At 54.4% G+C, this 24,112-nt stretch overlaps 1 protein-coding gene across 3 annotated transcripts; it reads right to left on the bottom strand.

Annotated features, from left to right (window-relative positions):
* Positions 1–3,273: 3,273 nt before the first annotated feature.
* Positions 3,274–13,564, bottom strand: AP1S1 (adaptor related protein complex 1 subunit sigma 1). Of its 3 annotated transcripts, XM_064400794.1 has the most exons (6): positions 13,365–13,564; positions 10,665–10,820; positions 7,918–8,026; positions 6,507–6,644; positions 3,812–3,878; positions 3,274–3,728 (listed from the first exon to the last, which is right to left on the bottom strand). In XM_064400794.1, the coding sequence occupies exons 1-5, from the start codon at positions 13,544–13,546 to the stop codon at positions 3,831–3,833; spliced, it is 633 nt and encodes a 210-aa protein (XP_064256864.1). In that variant the 5' UTR covers positions 13,547–13,564; the 3' UTR covers positions 3,274–3,728; positions 3,812–3,830. The 3 variants fall into 3 exon arrangements, with proteins under 3 accessions (XP_064256864.1, XP_064256863.1, XP_064256865.1); XM_064400793.1 differs by having other exon boundaries at positions 3,274–3,878; XM_064400795.1 differs by having other exon boundaries at positions 3,274–3,878; positions 10,665–10,843; positions 13,365–13,526.
* Positions 13,565–24,112: the final 10,548 nt, after the last annotated feature.

A 24,112-nucleotide genomic window follows, 5' to 3' on the forward strand; every position in this document is an offset into this window, starting at 1 on the left:
TCACTGTTCGGCCCTAGAGATGCCCAGTTCCTTCCCAGTTCCCTCCCAGTCTCTCCCAGTCCCAACTCCAGTCCTTCCCAGTTCCCCCCAGTCCTTCCCAGTTCCCTCCCAGTCCCTCCCAGTCCATCCCACTCCATCCCAGTTCCCTCCCAGTCCTTCCCAGTCCCTCCCAGTTCCCTCTCAGTTCCTTCCCAGTTCCCTCCCAGTCCTTCCCAGTCCCTCCCAGTTTCCTCCCAGTTCCTTCCCAGTTTCCTCCCAGTCCCTCCCAGTCCATCCCAGTTCCCTCCCAGTTCCTTCCCAGTTTCCTCCCAGTCCCTCCCAGTCCATCCCAGTTCCCTTCCAATCCCTCCCAGTCTCTCCCAATCCTTCCCAGTCCCTCCCAGCTCCCCCCAGACCCTTCCCAGTCTCTTCCAGTCCATCCCAGTCCCCCCCAATCCTTCCCAGTTTCCCCCCGACCTTTTCCAGTTCCCTCCCAGTTCCCCCCAGTCCATCCCAGTCAATCCCAGTCCCTCCCAGTTCCAGCCCCAGACCCTTCCCAGTCCCTCCCAGTCCTCCCCAATCCCTCCCAGTCCCCCCCAGTTCCCCTCAATCCTTCCCAGTTTCCTCCCAGTCTCTCCCAGTTCCAGCCCCAGACCCTTCCCAGTCTCTCCCAGTCCCTCCCAGTCCTTCCCAGTCCCTCCCAGTTCCCCTCAATCCTTCCCAGTCCATCCCAGTCCATTCCAGTTTCCTCCCAGTCTCTCCCAGTCCCTCCCAGTTCCCTCCCAGTTTCCCCCAGTTCCAGCCCCAGCCCCTTCCCAGTCACTCCCAGTGCTCCCAGTCCCCCCCAGTCCATCCCAGTTCCCTCCCAGTCCCCCCCAGTCCATCCCAGTCCCTCCCAGTCTCTCCCAGTCCCTCCCAGTTCCCTCCCAGTTCCCTCCCAGTCCATCCCAGTCCCTCCCAGTCCCCGCGGGGGGGTTGCCTGTAAATAACCCCCCAATCACTAATTTTGCTAACGAATAAAAGCGACTATTTTAGTACGAGTTCCTCCCGTTTTTTGGGGGGCTGGGGGCTCCTCCCGCCCCCCCCCGGGGCAAATTTGGACCCCCCGGGGCAAATTCAACCCCCCCGGGGGTAAAAGAGTTCCTAAAAGGGGTAAAATGCCCCCAAAAAGGGAATAAACCACCCCAAAAAGGGGGAAAATCACCACAAAAAAGGTGAAATGACAGCAAATAAAAGGATAAAATGGCACCAAAAAGGGGTGAAATGACCCCAAAAAGGATAAAACGACCCCAAAAATGGGTGAAATTACCCCAAAAAGGAGTGAAATTACCCCAAAAAGGATAAAATGACACCAAAAAGGGGTGAAATGACCCCAAAAAGGGGTGGAATGACCCCAAAAAGGATAAAATGACACCAAAAAGGGATAAAATGACACCAAAAATGGGTGAAATGACCCCAAAAAGGGAATAAACCACCCCAAAAAGGGGAAAAATCACCACAAAAAAGGTGAAATGACAGCAAATAAAAGGTAAAATGACCCCAAAAAGGGGTGAAATGACACCAAAAAGGGATAAAATGACAAAAAAAGGGGTGAAATGACCCCAAAATGGGTGAAATGACCCCAAAAAGGATAAAATGACCCCAAAAAGGGATAAAATGACACCAAAAAGGGGGTGAAATGACCCCAAAAAGGGGTAAAATGCCCCCAAAAAGGGAATAAACCACCCCAAAAAGGGGAAAAATCACCACAAAAAAGGTGAAATGACAGCAAATAAAAGGTAAAATGACCCCAAAAAGGGGTAAAATGACACCAAAAAGGGGAAAAATCACCACAAAAAGGATAAAATTACACCAAAAATGGGTGAAATGACCCCAAAAAGGGTGAAATGACCCCAAAAAGGGGTAAAATGACCCCAAAAAGGATAAAATGACACAAAAAGGGGTGAAATGCCCCCAAAAAGGGATAAAATGACCCCAAAAAGGGGTGAAATGACCCCAAAAAGGGTGAAATGACCCCAAAAAGGGGTGGAATGACCCCAAAAAGGATAAAATGACACCAAAAAGGGATAAAATGACACCAAAAAGGGGTGAAATGACCCCAGAATGGGTAAAAAAATTCTAAAATGGGTTAAAAGACTCCCAAAAAGGAAGAAAATGAGCTCAAAATGGGGTAAAATAACCCGAAAATGGGTAAAATAACTTAAAAATGGGGTGAAATAACATCAAAATAGGCAAAAAAATAAAGCAAATCAAAGATAAAGAACCCCCAAAACAGCAAAATAACCCCAAAAATTAGAAATAATCCCAAAAAAGGGTTAAATAATCCCAAAATGGGTAAAATAACCCCAAAAAGGGGTAAAAAAGCCCCCAAATAAGTAAAAAATAAACCAAATTAAGGAAAAATAATGCCAAAAAGGGCTGAAATAACCCCAAAAAGGGGCAAAATAGTCCAAAAAAAGGTAAAATAACCCCAAAATGGGGTAAAAACTCCCAAAATTGGGTAAAAACCCCCAAATAGATAAAAAATAAATCAAATAAAATATAAATAACCCTAAAAAGGGGCAAAATAACCCAAAAATGCACAAAATAATCCCAAAAATTGAAAACATAATGCCAAAAAAAAGTAAAATAACCCCAAAAAGCGGTAAAATAACCCAAATAAAGCACAAATAACCCCAAAAAGGGACAAAATAACCCCAAAATGCACAAAATAATCCCAAAACTTGAAAACATAACCCCCAAAAAAGGTAAAACAACCCCAAAATGGGGTAAAATAACCCAAATAAAGCACAAATAACCCCAAAAAGGGACAAAATAACCCCAAAAATTGAAAAAATAACCCCAAAAAAAGGTAAAACAACCCCAAAAATGGGGTCAAATAACCCAAATAAAGGACCAATAACCCCAAAAAGGGACAAAATAACCCCCAAAATTATCAAATAATCCCCAAAATTGGAAACATAACCCCAAAAAAAGTAAAATAACCCCAAAATGGGGTAAAATAACCCAAATAAAGGACAAATAACCCCAAAAAGGGACAAAATAACCCCCAAAATTATCAAATAATCCCAAAAATTGGAAAAATAACCCCAAAAAACCGTAAAATAACCCCAAAATGGGGTAAAATAACCCAAATAAAGCACAAATAACCCCAAAAAGGGACAAAATAACCCCAAAAATTATCAAATAATCCCAAAAACTGGAAAAATAACCCCAAAATCGGGGTCAAAGGACCCCCCTAAATCCCTTTTTTTACCCCCCCCCCCACCCCAAAAAAATCACCAAGCTCAGCTCGAATCTCCACAGATTTTATTCCAAATTTTTCTTTTTTTTTGGGGGGGGGGGGAGGGGGCGCCGTGGTCCCATAATTGAAGGGGGGGAGGGGGCTCCCCAAAAAATTGGGGGGGGGGGGGGTCCCCAAATAATTTTTTGGGGGGGTTGGAATCCCCCCCAAAAAAAAATTTGGGGGGGAAAAACTTTAAAGGAATCCCCCCCCCCCCCCCCCCAAAAGGCAGCCGAGAGTCTGTGCCCAATTTGGGGGGGGGGGACCCCCAAATTGAGACCCCCCCCCACCCCAAAAATAAATTGGGGACCACCCCCCTCCCCCCCAAAAAAAAATTTGGGGACCCCAAAAATTAGGGCCCCCCCCCCCTTATAGATATATTTACAATTTGGGGGGGCCATGGGGGGGGGTGCCCCCTCCCCCCTTTTCCAGGCTGGGATTGGTCCCGTGGGGGTCCCCAAAATTTGAGGGGGGTCCCTAAAATTTGAGGGGCGTCCCCAAAATTTGAGGGGGGTCCCCAAAATCTGAGGGGGGGTCCTCCGAAATTTGGGGGGGGTCGCGGGGGGGGCTACGCCAGCCCCATTTCCTCCAGGACACTCCGGGGGGATTCGTCCTCCTGGGGGGGGGGAAAGAAAGGGTTAAATTTGGGGGGGGAACCCCAAAATTTGGGGGGGGGAAGACCCCAAAATTTGGGGGGAAAGGGGCGGAGTGAACCCCAAAATTTTGGGGGGGGAAGGGGGGACACAACCCCAAAATTTGGGGGGGAAATGGGGGGACTGAAACCCAAAATTTGGGGGATGTTGGGGGGGGGATTAAATGTCAAAATTTGGGGGGGAAGGGGGTGAACCCCAAAATTTGGGTGGGAGGGAAGGGGGGGACTGAACCCCAAAATTTGGGGGGATTCAATGTGAAAATTTGGGGGGACAGAACCCCAAAATTTAGGGGGGAAAGGGGGGACACAACCCTAAAATTTGGGGGGGCAAAGAATCCCAAAATTTAGGGGGACAAAGGGGGGGACTGAACCCCAAAATTTGGGGGGGAAGGGAGGACCCAACCTCAAAATTTGGGGGGGGAAAGGGGGGACTGAACCCCAAAATTTGGGGGGGGGGGGAAAGGGGGGACACAACCCTAAAATGTGGGGGAACAAAGGGGGGACCCAATCCTCAAATTTGGGGGGGCAGGGGGGACTGAACCCTGAAATTTGGGGAGGAAAAGGGGGGGAATAAAAGGGGACCCAACCCTAAAATTTGGGGGGACAAAGGGGGGACCCAACCTCAAAATTTGGGGGGGGAAAGGGGGAACTGAACCCTGAAATTTGGGGGGGGATTAGGGGGGGACACAACCCCAAAATTTGGGGGGAAATGGGGGGGACTGAAACCCAAAATTTGGGGGGGAAAGGTGGGGACCGAACCGGAAAATTTGGGGGGTTTTTGGGGGGGATTCAATGTGAAAATTTGGGGGGACAGAACCCCAAAATTTGGGGGGAAAGGGGGGACTGAAACCCAAAATTTGGGGGGACAGAACCCCAAAATTTGGGGGGTAAAGGGGGGACTGAACCCCAAAATTTGGGGGGCAAAGGGGGGATTCAATGTCAAAATTTGGGGGGACCAAACCCCAAAATTTGGGGGGGACAAAGCGGGGACTGAACCCCAAAATTTGGGTGGGGATAAAAGGGGACCCATCCCCAAAATTTAGGGGGGGACTGAACCTCAAAATTTGGGGGGGGGGGGAAGGGTGGGGACAAAGTGGGGGTGACACTGGTGACGTCACACATTTTGTGGGGGGACACGGGGGGGGACCTTGGGGACACATTGGGGACACTGGGGGTGGCACAGTGGGGGTGACACGGGGGGGGGGTGACACTGGTGACGTCACAGATTGGGGAGGGGGGACACGGGGGGACCTTGGGGACACTGTGGGGGTGACACTGGTGACGTCACACTTTGGGGGGGGTGTCACGTGTCCGGGGGGGTGACAGAGGGGGGGTGACACAGGGAGGTGACACAGGGAGGTGACGCTGCAGCGCCGGTGACTCATTTCCCTGCAGCGCCCGAAGGGCCCCCCCCGAGCTCTGCAGCAGAACGGGGGGGCTGCAAACCAGTTTGGGGGGGGTCCAGACCAGTTTGGGGGGGTCCAGACCAGTTTGGAGGGGTTTAATCCCAGTTTGGGGGAGCTCTGACCAGTTTGGGGGGGCTGCAAACCAGTTTTTGGGGGGGCTCAAACCAGTTTGGAGGGGTTTAATCCCAGTTTGGGGGGGCTCAAACCAGTTTGGGGGAGTTCTGACCAGTTTGGGGGGGGGTACAGACCAGTTTGGGGGGGCTCAAACCAGTTTGGGGGGGTTTAATCCCAGTTTGGGGGGGGGTCCAGACCAGTTTGGGGGGGCTCAAACCAGTTTGGAGGGGTTTAATCCCAGTTTCGCGGGGGGGTTCAGACCAGTTTGGAGGGGTTTAATCCCAGTTTCGCGGGGGGGTTCAGACCAGTTTGGGGGGGTTTAATCCCAGTTTGGTGGGGGTTACAGACCAGTTTGGGGGGGGCTCTGTCCCAGTTTGGGGGGGTTCAAAGCAGTTTGGGGGTGTCAATCCCAGTTTAGGGGGGCTCTGTCCCAGTTTGGGGGTGTCCAGACCAGTTTGGGGGGGGGTTCTGTCCCAGTTTTGGGGGGGCTCTGTCCCAGTTTGGGGGGTCCACACCCCCCTCCCCCTGGATTTTTGGGGCCACCATGACCCTACAAGACCCTCCCATGGATTTTTGGGGTCACCATGACCCTCCCTATGGATTTTGGGGTCACCATGACTCTCCCATGGATTTTTTGGGGTCCCCCAGCCCCTCCCATGGATTTTCGGGGTGTCCCCACCTCCTGCAGCAGCTCCCCATGGATTTTTGGGGCCACCATGACCCTACAAGACCCTACAAGAACCTCCATGGATTTTTTGGGGCCACCATGACCCTACAAGACCCTACAAGCTCCTCCATGGATTTTTTGGGGCCACCATGACCCTACAAGACCCTACAAGAACCTCCATGGATTTTTTGGGGTCACCATGACTCTCCCATGGATTTTTTGGGGCCACCATGACCCTCCCCATGGAATTTGGGTTCACCATCACTCTCACATGCATTTTTGGGGCCACCATGACCCCACAAGCTCCCCCCATGGATTTTTTGGAGCCATGATGACCCCACAAGCTCTCCCCAGGATTTTTGGGGTCCCCCAGCCCCTCCCGGTGGGTTTTCGGGGTGTCCCCACCTCCTGCAGCAGGTCGGCCTGCTCGATGGCCTTGAGCACGCTCTTCTTGGAGGTGTCCTGGATCTCGCCGCCCATCACGAACTCGTCCAGGATGAAGTAGGCCTTCTCGAAGTTGAAGATGATGTCCAGCTCGCACACCTGCCCGGGGGCGTCACCGCGCGCTTGGGGACACGCGGGGGACACCCCCGGATCCCGGCTCCCTCGGGTTGTGGGGGGGGGAGCGGGGCTAGGGGACACTGGGGGGCTCCTGGTGGCCTTGAGGGGCTCCTGGAGGAGTTTGGGGTGGCCCAGGTGGCCTTGAGGGGCTCCTGAGGAATTTTGGGGTGGCCCTGGTGGCCTTGGGGTCTTCCTGGAGAACTTTGGGGTGGCCTTGAGGGGCTCCTGGTGGCACTTGGGGTGGCCCTGGTGGCCTCGAGGGGCTCCTGGAGAGTTTTGGGGTGGCCCTGGTGGCCTTGGGGTCTTCCTGGAGAACTTTGGGGTGGCCCTGGGGTCATCCTAGAGAACTTTGGGGTGGCCCTGGCGGCCTTGAGGGGCTCCTGGAGAATTTTGGGGTGGCCCTGGGGTCATCCTAGAGAACTTCGGGGTGGCCTTGAGGGGCTCCTGGTGGCACTTGGGGTGGCCCTGGTGGCCTTGAGGGGCTCTTTGAGAACTTTGGGGTGGCCCTGGTAGCTTTGGGGGTGTTCCTGGAGAACTTTGGGGTGGCCCTGGGGTCATCCTAGAGAACTTTGGGGTGGCCCTGGTGGCCTTGAGGGGCTTGGGGAGAACTTTGGGGTGGCCCTGGTGGCTTTGGGGTCTTCCTGGAGAACTTTGGGGTGGCCTTGAGGGGCTCCTGGTGGCACTTGGGGTGGCCCTGGTGGCCTTGAGGGGCTCCTGGAGGACTTTGGGGTGGCCCTGGTGGCCTTGAGGGGCTCCTGGAGGACTTTGGGGTGGCCCCAAGGGGATTCTGGTGGCATTTGGGGTGACCTTTGTGGTCCCTGGGGTCTTCCTGGAGAACTTTGGGGTGGCCCTGGTGTGTCCCCGAAGACCACAGGACGTCCCCTGAGGTGTCCCTCATGACCCTGAGATGTTTCTGGTGACCCTGGGGTGTCCCTGATATCCCTGAGGCGTCCCTGGTGACCCCAGGATGTCCCCGGGATGTCCCCAGGATGTCTGTGGGATGGCCCTGATGTCCCTGGGGTGTCCCTGTGGTGTCCTTGGTGACCCCAGGATGTCCCCGTGGTGTCCTTGGTGTCCCCAGCATGTCCCTGAGATGTTTCTGATGACCCCAGGATGTTCCCAGGATGTCCCCAGGGTGTCCCCGGGATGTCCCTGGGGTGCCCTTGGTGACCCCAGGGTGTCCCTGGGATGTCCCTGAGGTGTCCCCGGTGTCCCTGATGTCCCCGGGGCGTCCCCGGGCCGTGTCCCCACTCACGCTGCCGAAGTACTTGTCCAGCAGCTCGACGTAGCGGTGGATGAGCTCCAGCGTGATCAGCTCGTTGTCCTGGCCCTCGATGGCGCAGCAGAAGTACAGGCTGGCGTACCTGGGGGACGACGTCGAGCTGGGGACGTCCCCGCGGCCACCGCGAGCCACCGCGGCGCCAAGGAGGCCCCCGGTGTTGGCGTGGTCGACCCCAACCGCGGTCAACTCGTCATGGTCAAGCCAACCATGGTCAACCTATAACGGTCAACCCAACCGCGATCAACTCGTCCTGGTCAAGCCAACCATGATCAGATCATCATGGTCAACTCGTCATGGTCAAGCCAACCGTGGTCAACCTATGATGGTCAAGCCAACCATGATCAGATCATCATGGTCAACTCATGAAATCAACCCAACCGCGGTCAACTTGTCATGGTCAAGCCAACCATGGTCAATTCATCATGGTCAACTCATGAAGATCAACCCAACTGAGGTCAACTTGTCATGGTCAAGCCAACCATGGTCAACCTATGATGGTCAACCCAACCAGGATCAGCTCCTCATGGTCAATTCATGAAGATCAACCCAACTGAGGTCAACTTGTCATGGTCAAGCCAACCGTGGTCAACCCATGATGGTCAAGCCAACCACGCTCAACTCGTAATGGCCAAGCCAACTGTGATCAATTCATCATGGTCAACTCATCATGGTCAGCTCGTCATGGTGAACTCATGAAGATGAACCCATGATGGTCACCCCAACTGAGGTCAACTTGTCATGGTCAAGCCAACTATGATCAATTGATCATGGTCAACTCATGGAGATCAACACATGATGGTCAACTCAACTGAGGTCAACTTGTCATGGTCAACCTACCTATGATCAATTGATCATGGTCAACTCATGAAGATCAACCCAACCACGGTCAACTCGTCATGGTCAAGCCAACTGTGGTCAACTCGTAATGGTCAAGTCAACCATGATCAATTCATCATGGTCAATTCATCATGGTCAGCTCATGGAGATCAACACATGATGGTCAACTCAACTGAGGTCAATTTGTCATGGTCAACCCAACCATTATCATCTCATCATGGTCAAGCCAAACATGGTCAACCTATGATGGTCAACCCAACCAGGATCAGCTCATCATGGTCAACTCATGAAAATCAATCCATGATGGTCAAGACAACCATGGTCAACTCGTAATGGTCAACCCAACTATGATCAATTCATCACGGTCAACTCATGAAGATCAACACATGATGGTCAACTCAACTGAGGTCAACTTGTCATGGTCAACCCAGCCATGATCAATTCATCATGGTCAACTCATCACGGTCAACTCATGGAGATCAACACATGATGGTCAAGCTAACCACGGTCGAGCCATCGTGGTCAACTCACCATGGTCAACTCATCACGGTCAACTCATGGAGATCAACACATGATGGTCAACTGAGGTCAACTTGTCATGGTCAACCCAACCATGGTCAACCTATGATGGTCAACCCAACCATGATCATCTCATCATGGTCAATTCATCATGGTCAACTCATGAAGATCAACACATCATGGTCAAGCTAACCACGGTCGAGCCATCGTGGTCAACTCACCATGGTCAACTCATCATGGTCAACTCATGATGGTCAAGCCATCCATGATCAAGCCATCATGGTCAACCCAACCACGATCAACCTATGATGGTCATCTCAACCATAGTCAACCCGTCATGGTCAGTCCAATCATGGTCAATCCATCATGGTCAAGTCAACCATGATCAACTCATCATGGTCAAGACAGCGTGGTCAACCCAACACGAACAACTCAACCATGGGATACCCAATCACAGTCAACCCAGTCATGGTCAACCCAACATATTCAAGCCAACCATGATTAACTCATCATGGTCAATGCAACCATGGTCAACCCAACTATGGTCAACCCATCATAGTCAAGCCATCATGGTCAACCCAACTGTGGTCAACCCACCATGGTCAACTCATCATAGTCAAGCCATCATGGTTAAACCAACCATGATCAATTCACCATGGTCAACACAACCACGATCAAGCCATCATGGTCAACTCAACTGTGGTCAATCCAACACAGTCAACTTGACCATGGTCAACCCAACCATGGTCAACCCATCACAGTCAACTTGACCATGATCCACTCATCGTGGTCAACCCATCATGGTCAATTCATCATGGTCAACCCAACCGCGGTCAACCCAACCATGATCAACCCATCATAGTCAACTTGACCATTATCAACTCATCGTGGTCAACCCAACCATGATCAATCCACCATGGTCACCTCATCATGGTCAACCCAACCATGGTCAACCCAACCGTGGTCAACCCATCACAGTCAACTTGACCATGATCAACTCATCGTGGTCAACCAAAACATGGTCAACCCATCATGGTCAACCCAACACAGCCAACCCAACCATGGTCAACCCAACCACGATCAACTCATCGTTGTCAACCCAACTGTGGTCAACCCATCATGGTCAACCCAACACAGCCAACCCAACCATGGTCAACCCAACCATAGTCAAGCCATCACGATCAACTCACGAACATCAACCCACGATGGCCAACCCCGCCATTTTTGGGTCAGAAAACCCCTTTTTTTGCCGCGAAACCCCATTTTTTTGGACACGAGACCACTTTTCCCTCAACTTTTTTTTTTTTTTTGTTACGCGACCAAAACTCATTTTCTACCTTTTTATTTTTTGGGGTTTTTTTTACCTCTTGTAGACCACCTTGAGGTCCCTCCACTCGAGGAAACTGCACATTTTGGGTTTCCTGGCCAGCACCACCTGCATCAGCTCCCGCACCATCTTCTTCTTGTCCTTGTCGGCCGTGGCCAGGTACCACTTCTGCAGCCTCAGTTTCCCTTGGCGGCTGAACAGCAGCATGAACCGCATCTGGGGGGGCTGGGGGTCACTGGGGGGACTGGGAGCGACTGGGAGGGACTGGGAGAGGGGTTGGGGGGGATTTGGGAGGGTTCTGGGGGGATTTGAGGAGGGTTTTGGGAGATTTTGGGGATTTGAGGTCACTGGGAGGGACTGGGAGGGGGTTTGAGGGCAATTTTGAGGCATTTTGGGGGGATTTTGAGGAATTGGGGGGGGTTTGGGAGATTTGAGGTCACTGGGAGGGACTGGGAGGGAGTTTGGTGGGGATTTGGGGAGGATTTGAGGGAAATGAAGGGGAATTTTGGGGAGGTTTTGGGGCGATTTGGGGCGATTTTGGGGGGATTCTGGGGTTCTGAGGTCACTGGGAGGGACTGGGAGGGACTGGGATCAACTGGGAGGGGATTTGAGGGAAATGAAGGGGAATTTGGGGGAGATTTGGGGAAATTTTGGGGGGATTTTTGTGATTTGAGGGGGGTTTGGCAACTGGGAGCAACTGGGAGAGATTGGGAGAAAACTGGGAGGGGGTTTGAGGGCAATTTCGAGGAGTTTTGGGGGGATTTTGAGGAATTTGGGGGGGAGTTTGGGGGGATTTTGGGGAGTTTTAGGGCAATTTGGGGTCACTGGGAAGGACTGGGAGGGATTGGGAGGGGACTGGGAGGGATTTTAGGAGGAATTTGGGGAGTTTTGGGGGATTTAAGGGGGATTTTGGGGGAGTTTTGGGGGGATTTTGGGGAATTTGAGGAGTTTGGGGGGGTTGGGGGATTGAGGTCACTGGGAGGGAGTTTGGTTCGGATTTGAGGAGGGTTTGGGGGGAATTTGGGGAGTTTTTGGGGGATTTGGGGCCACTGGGAGGGACTGGGAGCAACTGGGAGGGAACTGGGAGGGGGTTTGAGGTCAATTTTGAGGAGTTTTTGGGGGATTTTGAGGAATTGGGGGGGGTGGGGAGATTTGAGGTCACTGGGAGGGAGTGGGAGGGAGTTTGGTGGGGATTTGAGGAGGGTTTTGGGGGAATTTTGAGGATTTTGGGGATTTGGGGCCACTGGGAGGGACTGGGAGCGACTGGGAGAGGGTTTGGGGAGCATTTGAGAGAAATGAAGGGGATTTTGGGGAGGTTTTGGGCAATTTGGGGAAATTTTGGGGGGATTTTGGGGTTTTGAGGTCACTGGGAGGGACTGGGATCAACTGGGAGGGACTGGGAGGGGATTTGAGGGAAATGAAGGGGAATTTTGGGGAGATTTGGGGAAGTTTTGGGGGGGAATTTGGGGATTTGAGGTCACTGGAAGGGACTGGGAGGGAATTGGGAGGGAACTGGGCGGGACTGGGAGCAACTGGGAGGGACTGGGATGGTGACTGGGAGGGGGATTTGGGGGGGGATTTGAGGGAAATGAAGGGGAATTTTGGGGAGGTTTTGGGGCGATTTTGGGGGGGATTCTGGGGTTTTGAGGTCACTGGGAGGGACTGGGAGGGGATTTGAGGGAAATGAAGGGGAATTTTGGGGGAGATTTGGGGAAATTTTGGGGGGATTTTTGTGATTTGAGGGGGGTTTGGGGGATTTGAGGTCATGGGGAGAGAACTGGGAGGGAACTGGGAGAGATTGGGAGAAACTGGGAGGGGGTTTGAGGGCAATTTTGAGGAGTTTTGGGGGGATTTTGAGGAATCTGGGGGGGTTTGGGGGAGTTTGGGGGGATTTTGGGGAGTTTTTAGGGCAATTTGGGGTCACTGGGAAGGACTGGGAGGAACTGGGAGGGACTGGGAGGGAGTTTGGGGAGATTTGGGGGGATTTTGGGGAGTTTTAGGGGGGATTTGGGGTCACTGGGAGGGTTTTGGGGCTGATTTGTGGAGATTTAAAGGGGATTTGGGGTGGTTTTAGGGATTTTTGGGAGGATTTGGGGGAATTTTGGGGGATTTGAAGGAGTTTCGGGAGGATTTGGGGGAACTTGAGGGGGATTTTGGGGAGTTTTAGGCAATTTGGGGTCAGAGGGAGGGGATTTGGGGGGATTTGAGGGAAATTAAGGGGAATTTTGGGGAGATTTGGCGGGATTTAAGGGGAATTTTCGTGGTTTTTTGAGGGGGATTCGGGGGAATTTGGGGAGGATTTTCAGAATTTGGGGGAGTTTGGGGGAAATTAAGGAGAACTTCTGGGAGTTTTGGGGGGATTTGGGGGAAATTAAGGGGGATTTGGGGTGGTTTTAGGGGAATTTTGGGGGTATTTTGGGTTTGGGGATGGATTTTGGACTTGGGAATGAATTTTTGGGGGGATTTGGGGTCTGAGGATGGATTTTGGGGGGATTTTGGGGTTGGGGACCAGGTTAAGGGGGGGGTCCCGCGGTGGGGGGGCGGGGTCCGGCCAGTCACGTGGTACCGGGGGGGGGTGGGGGTGAGATCACGTGGGAACGGACCCCCGGGACGGCCTCGTGGCAACCCCAGGTCACGTGCTCAAAGGTCAAAGGTCACCCCCCCGAAGTCACGACCACCACCCCTCCCCACGTGACCGCCCCTCCCCCGCCACGTGACCGCCGCGCCCCCCTCTCACCATCGCGCCGTGTCCCGGCGGAGAGGCCGCGGCCGGGGCCGGGGCCGGGGCCTGGGGGGGGTCGGGGGGGCTCCGGGAGGGGGTCCCGGAGGGGTCCCGGGGGTCGGGGGGGGGTCGGACGGGGCCGCTCCGCGCCTCCGGCAGCCGGGCCCGCCGCTTCCGGGTGTGACGTCACCGCGCATGCGCGTCGCCGTGGCAACGGGAAAAAGGGGCGTGGTCTAGGGGAGAGGTTGCCGCGGGGAGGGCGGGGCGTTTCCATAGCAACAAGGGAGTGGGCGTGGCTTGTCGCCGCGGTAACCGCAGCGCGCTTCCCGCCAAAGGGCGGCGGTTGCCGTGGTAACGGAGAAGGGGCGTGGCCTAACGCGAGGGGGCGGGGCTGTTGCCGGGTAGCGGTTGCTATGGGGGGCGTTGCCATGGCAACGGAGGGCGGATTTTGAGGGGAAAAAAAGGAAAATTTGGGGTCCTGGGGTTGGAGATGACCATGGGGACATGGTGGTGACCACAACAGCGGGGCAGGAGTGACCACAAGGCCGGGTTTTGGGGTGACCCCCAAATATATTTAATAAATTTAATAAATTTAATGATATATTTTATATATTTAATGTGTTTTATGTATTTAATGTATTTAATATATTTAATGTATTTGGTAAATTTAATATATTAAACTCTCCCCAATAAATTACAGCTCCCCCCAGACCCCACAGGACCCCAATTTTGGGGTGTCCCAGATTTTGGGGTCTCCCCGTTTTGGGTGCCCCAAATTTAGGATATCCCCGTTTTGGGGTGACCCAATTTTGGGGTGTCCCCAATTTTGGGGTGTCCTCAATTTTGGGGTTCCCCAATTTTGGGGTGTCTCCAATTTTGGGGTGTCCCAATTTGGGGTGTCCCAATTTTGGGGTGTCCCAAAATTTTGGGGTGTCCCCAATTTTGGGGGGCTCAGGGCTCCGTCACCTGCCCCACGAAGAGAACGGCGCCTGTGGGGGGGAGAGAGGGGTCAGGGGCACCCCCAGACCCAAATCTGTGGGGCTGAGACCCCCAAAATCCACCGAAATTCCCCCAAATCCCCTAAAATCCCCTAAAATTCCCCCAAAATCCACTAAAAACCCCCCCAAATCTCCCAAAATCCCCAAAAACTCCAAATCACCCCACACCCCCCCAAAATCCCCCAAATCCCCTTAAATCCCACAAAACCACCCAAATCTTCAAAACTCCCCAAATCCCTCCCAAACCCCCCTAAAATCCTCCCAAGTCCCTCAATCCCCCCAACCCCCCCCAAATCCCTCAAAATTTCCCGCAAATCCCCCCAAATCCCCCAAATCCCGATAAATCCCCCAAAACCCCCCAAACCCCCCAAGTCCCCCCAAATCCCCAAAAATCCCCCCAAATCCCTCAAAATTCCCCCCAAATCTCCAAAATTCCCCAAATCCCCCAAAATCCCCCTTAAAATCCCCCAAAATCCCCCTCAAAACCACCAAATCCCCCTCAAATCCCCCAAAATCCCCCAAAATCTCCCCAAATCCCCCAAATCCCACTCAAATCCCCCAAAATCCCCTCAAAATCCCCCAAAATCCCCCTCAAATCCCCCAAAATCTCCTCCAAATCCCCCAAAATCCCCCCAAATCCACCTCAAATTCCCAAAATCCCCTCAATTCCCCAAATCCCCCAAATCCCCCCAAAATCCCCCAAAAATCCCCCCAAAATCCCCCAAAATCCCCCTCAAATCCCCCCAAAATCCCCCCAAATCTCCTCAAAATCCCCCCAAATCCCCCAAATACCCCCCTCAAATTCCCCAAAATCCCCCAACTCCCCCAAAATCTCCCGAAATCTCCCCCAAAATCCCCCCAAATCCCCCAAAATCCCCCCAAAAATCCCCCCAAATTCCCCGAAAATCGCCCAAAACCCCAAAACCCCCCCAAATTACCCCCAAATCCCCCCAAAATCCCCAAAATCCCCAAAATCCCCAAAACCCCCCAAATCCCCCAAATCCCCCAGACCTGTGGGGGCGGTGGCGGATGAGGAAGAGGAAGGGTCGGTCCAAGATGATTTCGGGGGGGGCCAATGCGGGAATAAACCACGGCAGCTGCGGGACGGGGGGGGACAGTGAGACCCCCAAAACCCCAAAATCCCCCCAAATCCCCCAAAAGCTCCAAAAATCCCCCGAATGCCCCAAAATCCTTAAATCTCCCAAACCTCCCATGCTCCCCGAACCTCCCAAACCTCCCAAAATTCCCCCAAATCCCCAAATCTCCAATCCCCCAAAATCTCCCCAAAATTCCCCCCAATCCCCCAAAATTCCCCAAACCCCAAAACTGCCCCCAAATGCCCCAAAATCTCCCAAACCTCCCAAAATCCCACAAATCGCCCTAAACTCCCCCAAACCCCCCAACCTTCCAAAATCCCCTCAAACTCCCAAATCTTCCCCAAACTCCCAAAATTCCCCCAAAGCCTCAAAAATTCCTCAAATCCCCCAAATCCCCCAAACCTCCCAAACTTCCCAAATCCCCCCAAATCACCCCAAATTGCCCCAAACTCCCCAAATCCCCCAAACCCCTAAAATTTCCCAAAATCCCCCAAATCCATCCAAATCCCCCCCAAACTCCCCAAAATCCCCCAAACTCCAAAATTGCCCCCAAATTCCCCAAACCTCCCAAACCCTCAAATCCCCTGAATCGCCCAAAATGCCCCAAAAGCCCCCAAACCCCAAAACTGCCCCCAAATGCCCCAAATCCCCCAAAATTCCCCCAAATCCTCCAAACCCCCAAATCCCCAAAATCCCCCAAAGCCCCAAATCCCCAAAATCTCCCCAAACGCCCCCAAACCCTGCAAATTCCCCCCAAACCTCAATAATCCCCAAATCCCCCAAATCCCAAAATTCCCCAAATCCCCCAAAATCCCCCCAAAAATCCCCAAAATTCCCCAAAATCCTCAAAAGCCCCAAAAGCCCCAAAATCCCCCAAAATCCCCCAAATACCCCAGAATCCTCAAAAAGCCCAAAATCCCCAAAATGCCCCAAAAAAACCCAAAAAATCCCCAAATGCCCAGAAATCCTCCAAACCCCCAAAACCTCCCCAAACCCCCCCAAACCCTGCAAATTCCCCCTCAAAACCCAACAATCCCCAAATCCCCAAAATCCCCTAAATTCCCCAAATCCCCCAAAATCCCCCAAAAATCCCCAAAAAAGCCCCAAAAGCCCCAAAATCCCCAAAATCCCCAAATCCCCCAGAATCCTCAAAAAGCCCAAAATCCCCAAAATGCCCCAAAAAACCCCCAAAATCCCCAAATGTCCAGAAATCCTCCAAACCCCCAAAACCTCCCCAAACCCCCCCAAACCCTGCAAATTCCCCCTCAAAACCCAACAATCCCCAAATCCCCAAAATCCCCTAAATTCCCCAAATCCCCCAAAATCCCCCAAAAATCCCCAAAAAGCCCCAAAAGCCCCAAAATCCCCAAAATCCCCAAATCCCCCAGAATCCTCAAAAAGCCCAAAATCCCCAAAATGCCCCCAAAAACCCCAAAAATCCCCAAATGCCCAGAAATCCCCCAAATCCCCAAAACCTCCCCAAACCCCCCAAACCCTGCAAATTCCCCCTCAAAACCAACAATCCCCAAATCCCCAAAATCCCCAAATCCCCCAAAAAGCCCCCCAAAATCCCCAAAATCCCCAAAAAGCCCCAAACTGCCCCAAACCTGAGGCCGAGGCCGCCTCGGTGCCGTTCTCGGTCACCTCCAGCCGCGACTTCTGCAGGACCGGACCCAGCACCAGCTGCTCCTCGGCTGGGAGGGGACAGCGGGGACAGCGGGGACATTGGGGACATTTGGGGGATTGGGGACATTTGGGGACATTTGGGGACATTTATGGGATTTGGGGACATTTATGGGATTTCGGGGACATTGGGGACATTGAGGGCATTGGGGACATTTATGGGGTTTGGGGACATTTATGGGATTTGGGGATTTGGGGACATTTGTGGGATTTTGGGGTTATCAGGGACATTGGGGTCGTTGGGGACATTTGGGACATTTGGGGGACTGGGGACATTGGGGACATTTGGGGACATTGGGGACATTTGGGGACATTTTTGGGATTTGAGACATTTGGGGACATTGGGGACTTTAGGGACATTTGAGACATTTGGGGACATCGGGGACATTGAGGGGATTGGGGACGTTTGGGGACATTTATGGGATTTGGGGACATTTGGGGACATTTATGGAATTTGGGGACATTGGGGGGATTGGGGGGATTGGGGACTTTAGGGACATTTGGGACATTTGGGGGACTGGGGACCTTGGGGACACTGGAGGGATTGGGGACATTGGGGATATTTGGGGACATTGGGGACTTTAGGGGACATTTGAGACATTTGGGGACATCGGGGACATTGAGGGGATTGGGGACACTGGGGACATTTGGGGACATTTATGGGATTTGGGGACATTTATGGGATTTGAACATTGGGGACATCGGGGACATTGGGGACACCGGGGACATTAGGGACATTTGGGGAGATTTATGGGATTTCAGACATTTGGGGACATTGGGGGTATTGGGGACATTGGAGATGTTTATGGGATTTGAACATTAGGGACATTGGGGACATTGGGGACATTTGGGGATATTTGGGGATATTTAGGGACATTGGGGACATTGTGGATGTTGGGGGATTTGGGGACATTTGGGACATTTGGGGACATTGGGGGGATTGGGAACATTGGGGACATTTTTTGGGACAATTGGGGACATTGGGGACACTGGGGACGTTACCTGTCAGGGGGGAGAAGTCGGCGCGCTCGGGGTCGAAGAGGTCGAGGACCCCCAAGGCCTTGAGGGGACCCCGCAGGTCCCAGGAGGTCTCCAGGGAGAAGCTGCAACGGGGGAGGGGGTCACTCGGGGGGGGTGGCAGCGTCCCCGAGTGTCCCCAATGTCCCCAATGTCCCCAAACCCCTCAATGTCCCCACTGTCCCCAAATATCACCAGTGTCCCCAAATCCCCCAATGTCCCCAATGTCCCCAATGTCCTCAACCCCCTTCAATGTCTCAAAATCCCCCTCAGTGTCCCCACTGTCCCCAAATGTCCCCCACTGTCCCAAATGTCCCCATTCCCCCACAGTCCCTAATCCCCCAATCCCCCAATGTCCCCTCAATGTCCCCAAATCCCCTCAATGTCCCCATTGTCCCCAAGTGTCCCCAGTGTCCTCAATCTCCCCAATGTCCCCACTGTCCCCATTGTCCCCAAATCCCTCAATGTCCCCAGGTATCCCCGCTGTCCCCACTGTCCCCAAGTGTCCCCACTGTCCCCAATGTCCCCAATAATGTCCCAAATCCCTCCAAAACACCAATCCCCCCCAGTGTCCCCAGTGTCCCCAATGTCCCCAAATCCCCCCTATCCCCCCAATATCTCCAATGTCCCCAATCCCCTCACTGTCCCCGATGTCCCCAAGTGTCCCCAATGTCCCCAATGTCCCCAATGTCCCCACTATCCCCAATCCCCCCAATGTCCTCATTGTCCCCCAAGTGTCCCCCAATGTCCCCAATGTCCCCACTGTCCCCGCTGTCCCCAATGTCCCCAGTGTCCCCAATCCCCCCCAGTGTCCCCAATGTCCCCAATCCCCCCATGTCCCCACTGTCCCCAATGTCCCCAATGTCCCCAAGTGTCCCCAATCCCCAATGTCCCCAATGTCCCCTCAATATCCCCCATGTCCCCAATGTCCCCAGTGTCCCCAATGTCCCCAATGTCCCCAATGTCCCCTCAATATCCCCAATATCCCCACTGTCCCCAGTGTCCCCGATCCCCCCCACTGTCCCCAATGTCCCCAGTGTCCCCGATCCCCCCCAGTGTCCCCGTGTCCCCCCCTCACCGCGGCAGCACCAGCACGCGCGGCGCGGGGCGCAGCTCTGTCACCCAGCCGGTGACGGTGGCCGCGTCCAGCAGCCGCGCCAGGGTGACAAGGGCCACGCGGCGCTCCAGGGGGGCCACCAGCAGCAGGGCCACCTCCCCCCCCCCCGCGTAGGGGACCTCGGCCACCGTGAACGGGACCCCCCTCGGGGGACTCGAAGTCACCTGGGGGTGACATCGGGGGGGCAGGGTCACAGGGGACATTGGGGACAGGCAGGGGGACACTGGGGGTGTCGGAGGGGACATGGGGGGACACAGCAGGTGGCAGGAGGTGGCACAAGGTGGCAGAAGGTGGCAGGAGGTGGCAGGAGGTGACAGCAGGTGGCAGGAGGTGACAGCAGGTGGCAGCAGGTGACAGGAGGTGGCACAAGGTGGCAGGAGGTGGCAGCAGGTGACAGCAGGTGGCACAAGTGACACGGCAAGTGCCAGCAGGTGAGTTGAGGTGACAGGAGGTGACACACAGGTGACACACATGTGACACAGTACGTAACACACAGGTGACAGGTGAAACACAGGTGACACAGAGGTGACAGGTGACAGAGATGACACAGAGGTGACACAGATGACACAGGTGACACAGAGGTGACACACGAGGTGACAGAGAGGTGACAGAGATGACACAGAGGTGACACAGATGACACAACAGGTGACAGAGAGGTGACAAACAGGTGACAGAGAGGTGACAGAGATGACACAGAGGTGACACAGATGACACAGGTGACACAGAGGTGACACACAGGTGACAGAGAGGTGACAGAGATGACACAGAGGTGACACAGATGACACACAGGTGACAGAGAGGTGACACAGGTGACACAGAGGTGACAGGTGGCTCACCGCAGCGCAGGCGCAGCGTCACCTCCATCATGGCCCGCGGTGGCACAGGTGACACAGGTGACAACAGATAACACAGTACATGACACAGGTGACACAATACATGACACAGAGGTGACACACAGGTGACAGAGGTGACACAGAGGTGTCCCCGGGGCTCACCAGCAGCGCAGGCGCAGCGTCACCTCCATCATGGCCGCGGTGGCCTCGGTGTCCCCGGGGCGCAGGAAGGGCCGGGCGCGGGTGGCGCGGGGGGGGAAGGGCACGGCCCAGGCCCCCCCGAAGAACTCGGCGCTGGCCACCAGGAGCCGGACACCGGGAGCCACCGCCCCGGGGGCCACCAGGCCGGCCACCAGCCCTGAGGGGACACCGCGGGTCACCGAGGGCATGGATCCCAAAAAAAAAACCCCATTGATCCCAAAGTATTCCATTGACACCCAAAGTATTCCATTGATACCCAAAATATTCCATTGATTCCCAAAATATTCCATGGATACCCAAAATATTCCATTGATTCCCCCCAAAAAACCCCACTGATCCCAAAAAAACCCTCATTGATCCCCAAAAAATTCCATTGATTCCCAAAAAATCCCATTGATTCCAAAAAAACCCCCATTGATCCCAAAAATTCCATTGATTCGCAAAAAATCCCGTTGATTCCCCCCAAAAAAACCCCATTGATCCCCAAAAAAACCCCATTGATCACCCCCCAAAAAACCCCATTAATAAAATAAAATTCTATTGATTCCCCCCCAAAAAACCCCATTGATCCCAAAATATTCCATTGATTCCCAAAAAATCCCATTGATTCCTCAAAAAAAAACCCCCCATTGATTCTCAAAATATTCCATTGATTCCCAAAATATTGCATTGATTCCCCCCAAATAACCCCATTGATCCCCAAAATTCCATTGATTCCCAAAAAATCCCATTGATTCCTCAAAAAAAAACCCCATTGATCCCAAAAAAAACCCCCACTGATTCTCAAAATATCCCATTGATTCCCAAAATATCCCATTGATTCCCAAAATATCCCATTGATACCCAAAATATTCCATTGATTCCCCCCAAAAACCCCATTGATCCCAAATAAACCCCATTGATCCCAAAAAGGGTCCCAGGATCCACCACCCCGGGGGCCACCAGCCCTGAGGGGACACCGGGGGTCTCCAAGGGCACAAATCCAAAAAAAACCCAACTGATCCCCAAAAAAAACCCCATTGATCCCAAAAAATCCCGTTGATCCCAAAAAACCCCATTGATCCCAAAAAAAACCCCATTGGTTCCCTCCAAAAAACTCCATTGATCCCAAAAAAACCCCATTGATCCCAAAAAAAACCCCATTGATCCCAAAAAACCCCATTGATCCCAAAAAACTCCACTGATCCCAAAAAACCTGCATTGATCCCAAAAAATCCCGTTGATCCAAAAAAACCCAACTGATCCCAAAAAAAACCCCATTGATCCCAAAAAACCCCATTGATCCCAAAAAACCCCATTGATCCCAAAAAACCTCATTGATTCCCCCCAAAAAAACCCATTGATCCCAAATAAATCCCATTGATCCCAAAAAGGGATCCCAGGGGTCCCCTCGCCCCCTCCCCAAAATAGGGATCCCGGGGGTTCCCAAACCCACTGACCCCTCCCCAAAAAGGATCCCGGGGTCCCCTCGCCCCCCGTCCCCAGCCCCGGGGGTCCCGTACCCACTGCCCCCTCCCCAGCCCCGGGGGTCTCACCGCGGGTCCTGTCCCGGGCCCAGGCGTTGAGGACCCTCCGCGCCCCCTCCCCATTTCCGAGGTCCAGGCGGGCGAGGCTGCGGGGCCCCAGGGCCCGCGCCAGGCGGGTGACAAAGCCACCCCTCAGGGCCACCCCGCGGGCCACAAAGAGCCCCTGGGCCACCGCCAGCGCGCGCCCGGGACCCCCCAGCGCCCGGCGCAGCCCCCGCAGCTCGGCCGAGACCCCCGGGCCTGCGGGGAAACTGAGTCACGGGGGAGGTTCGGGGACGGGGACAGCACAGTGTCCCCAATGGGGACAGGGAACTTAAAACCCACCCTGCCATGGGGACAATGACCTCAAATCCTCAAATCCCACCCACCATGGTGACAATGACCCCAAGATGTCCCCAGTGGGGGCAATGACCTCAAAACCCCTCCCACAATGGGGACAGGGACCTCAAACCCCACCCACCATGGGGACAATGACCCCAAGGTGTCCTCAATGGAGACAATGAACCCAAAGTGTCCCCCAATGGGGACAATGACCTCAAGGTGTCTCCACTGGGGACAACGACCTCATACCCCATCCCCCCACGGTGACAATGCCACCGAGGTGTCCCCAGCGGTGTCAATGTCCCCGAGGTGTCCCCAATGAGGACAATGACCTCAAACCAGTGGGGACAATGACCCCAAGGTGTCTCCAATGGGGACAGGGACCTCAAACCCCACCCCCCATGGGGACAATGACCCCAAGGTGTCTCCCAGTGGGGACAGGGAACTTAAAACCCACCCCCACCATGGGGACAATGACCTGAAATCCCACCCCTCATGGTGACAGGGACACCAGAGTTTTCCCACTCGGGACAGGGACCTTAAAACTCATCCCCATGGTGACAATGTCCCCAAGGTGTCCCCAGTGGGGACAATGACCTCAAACCATCCCCTCCTCCATGGTGACAATGACCCCAAAGTGTCCCCAAAGGGGACAATGAACCCAACATGTCCCCCAATGGGGACAATGACCTCAAATCCCACCCCTCATGGGGACAATGCCCCCAAGGTGTCCCCAATGGGGACAATGACATCAAATCTCCCTCCCCGCCATGGGGACAATGACCTTGAGGGGTCCCCAATGGGGACAACGACCTCAAATCCCACCCCATCATGGGGACAGGGACACCAGAGTGTCCCCAGTGGGGACAATGACCTCAAATCCCACCCCCCCATGGTGACAATGAACTCAAAATCCACCCCCCATGGTGACAATGACCTTGAGGTGTCCCCAATGAGGACAAGGACCTCAAATCCCACCCCCCATGATGAGAGGTGACCTCGAGGTGTCCCCAGCGGTGACAATGGCCCCGAGGTGTCCCCTCCAGGTCCCCTGTCCCCCTCACCGTCGATGCTGAAGCCGGTGGCCGCCTCCAGCTGCCGCCGTCCCCTCCCGGCCGTGGCCACCTGCAGGGCCACCAGCACCGAGGTGGCCCCGTAGGGCGCGAAGACCACGTTGGTGTCACCGCGGGCCGCCAGCGCCGCCCGGAACAGCCGCAGCCCAAAATCTGTCACCAGCTGGGCCACCTGGGCTGGTTCCGGTGTCCCTGAGCCCGCCAAGGCCACCAGGGCCACCAGGGTCACCAGGGTCACCCGCATCCTGGGGGGACATGGGGACACTGGGGTCAGTGGGGACACTGGGGACACTGGGGACACTGGGGACACTGGGGACATTGTGGACAATGGGGACATTGGGGACAGTGGGGACATTGGGGACACTGGGGTTACTGGGGTTACTGGGGTTACTGGGGACACTGGGGACAGTGGGGACATTGGGGACACTGGGGACACTGGGGCAGCCCCATCCCAGGGGACACCGAGGTGACACTTGGGGTGGCACCATGGTGGGTCCAGTGCTGGTGTCACCCCCAGTCTCTGTCCCAGTCCCAGTCTCAGTCCCATCCCAGTCCCAGTCCCAGTCCCATCCCAGTCCCAGTCCCATCCCAGTCCCATCCCAGTCCCAGTCCCAGTCCCATCCCAGTCCCAGTCCCATCCCAGTCCCATCCCAGTCCCAGTCCCAGTCCCATCCCAGTCCCAGTCCCATCCCAGTCCCAGTCCCAGTCCCAGTCCCAGTCCCAGTCCCAGTCCCCAGTCCCAGTCCCAGCCCCATCCCAGTCCCATCCCTGTCCAATCCCAGTCCCAGTCCCATCCCAGTCCCAGTCCCAGTCCCAGTCCCAGTCCCAGTCCCAGTCCCATCCCTGTCCAATCCCAGTCCCAGTCCAATCCCAGTCCCAGTCCCAGTCCCAGTCCCA

Source organism: Passer domesticus, chromosome 29 (assembly GCF_036417665.1).
Source record: "Passer domesticus isolate bPasDom1 chromosome 29, bPasDom1.hap1, whole genome shotgun sequence".
NCBI lineage: Eukaryota > Metazoa > Chordata > Aves > Passeriformes > Passeridae > Passer > Passer domesticus.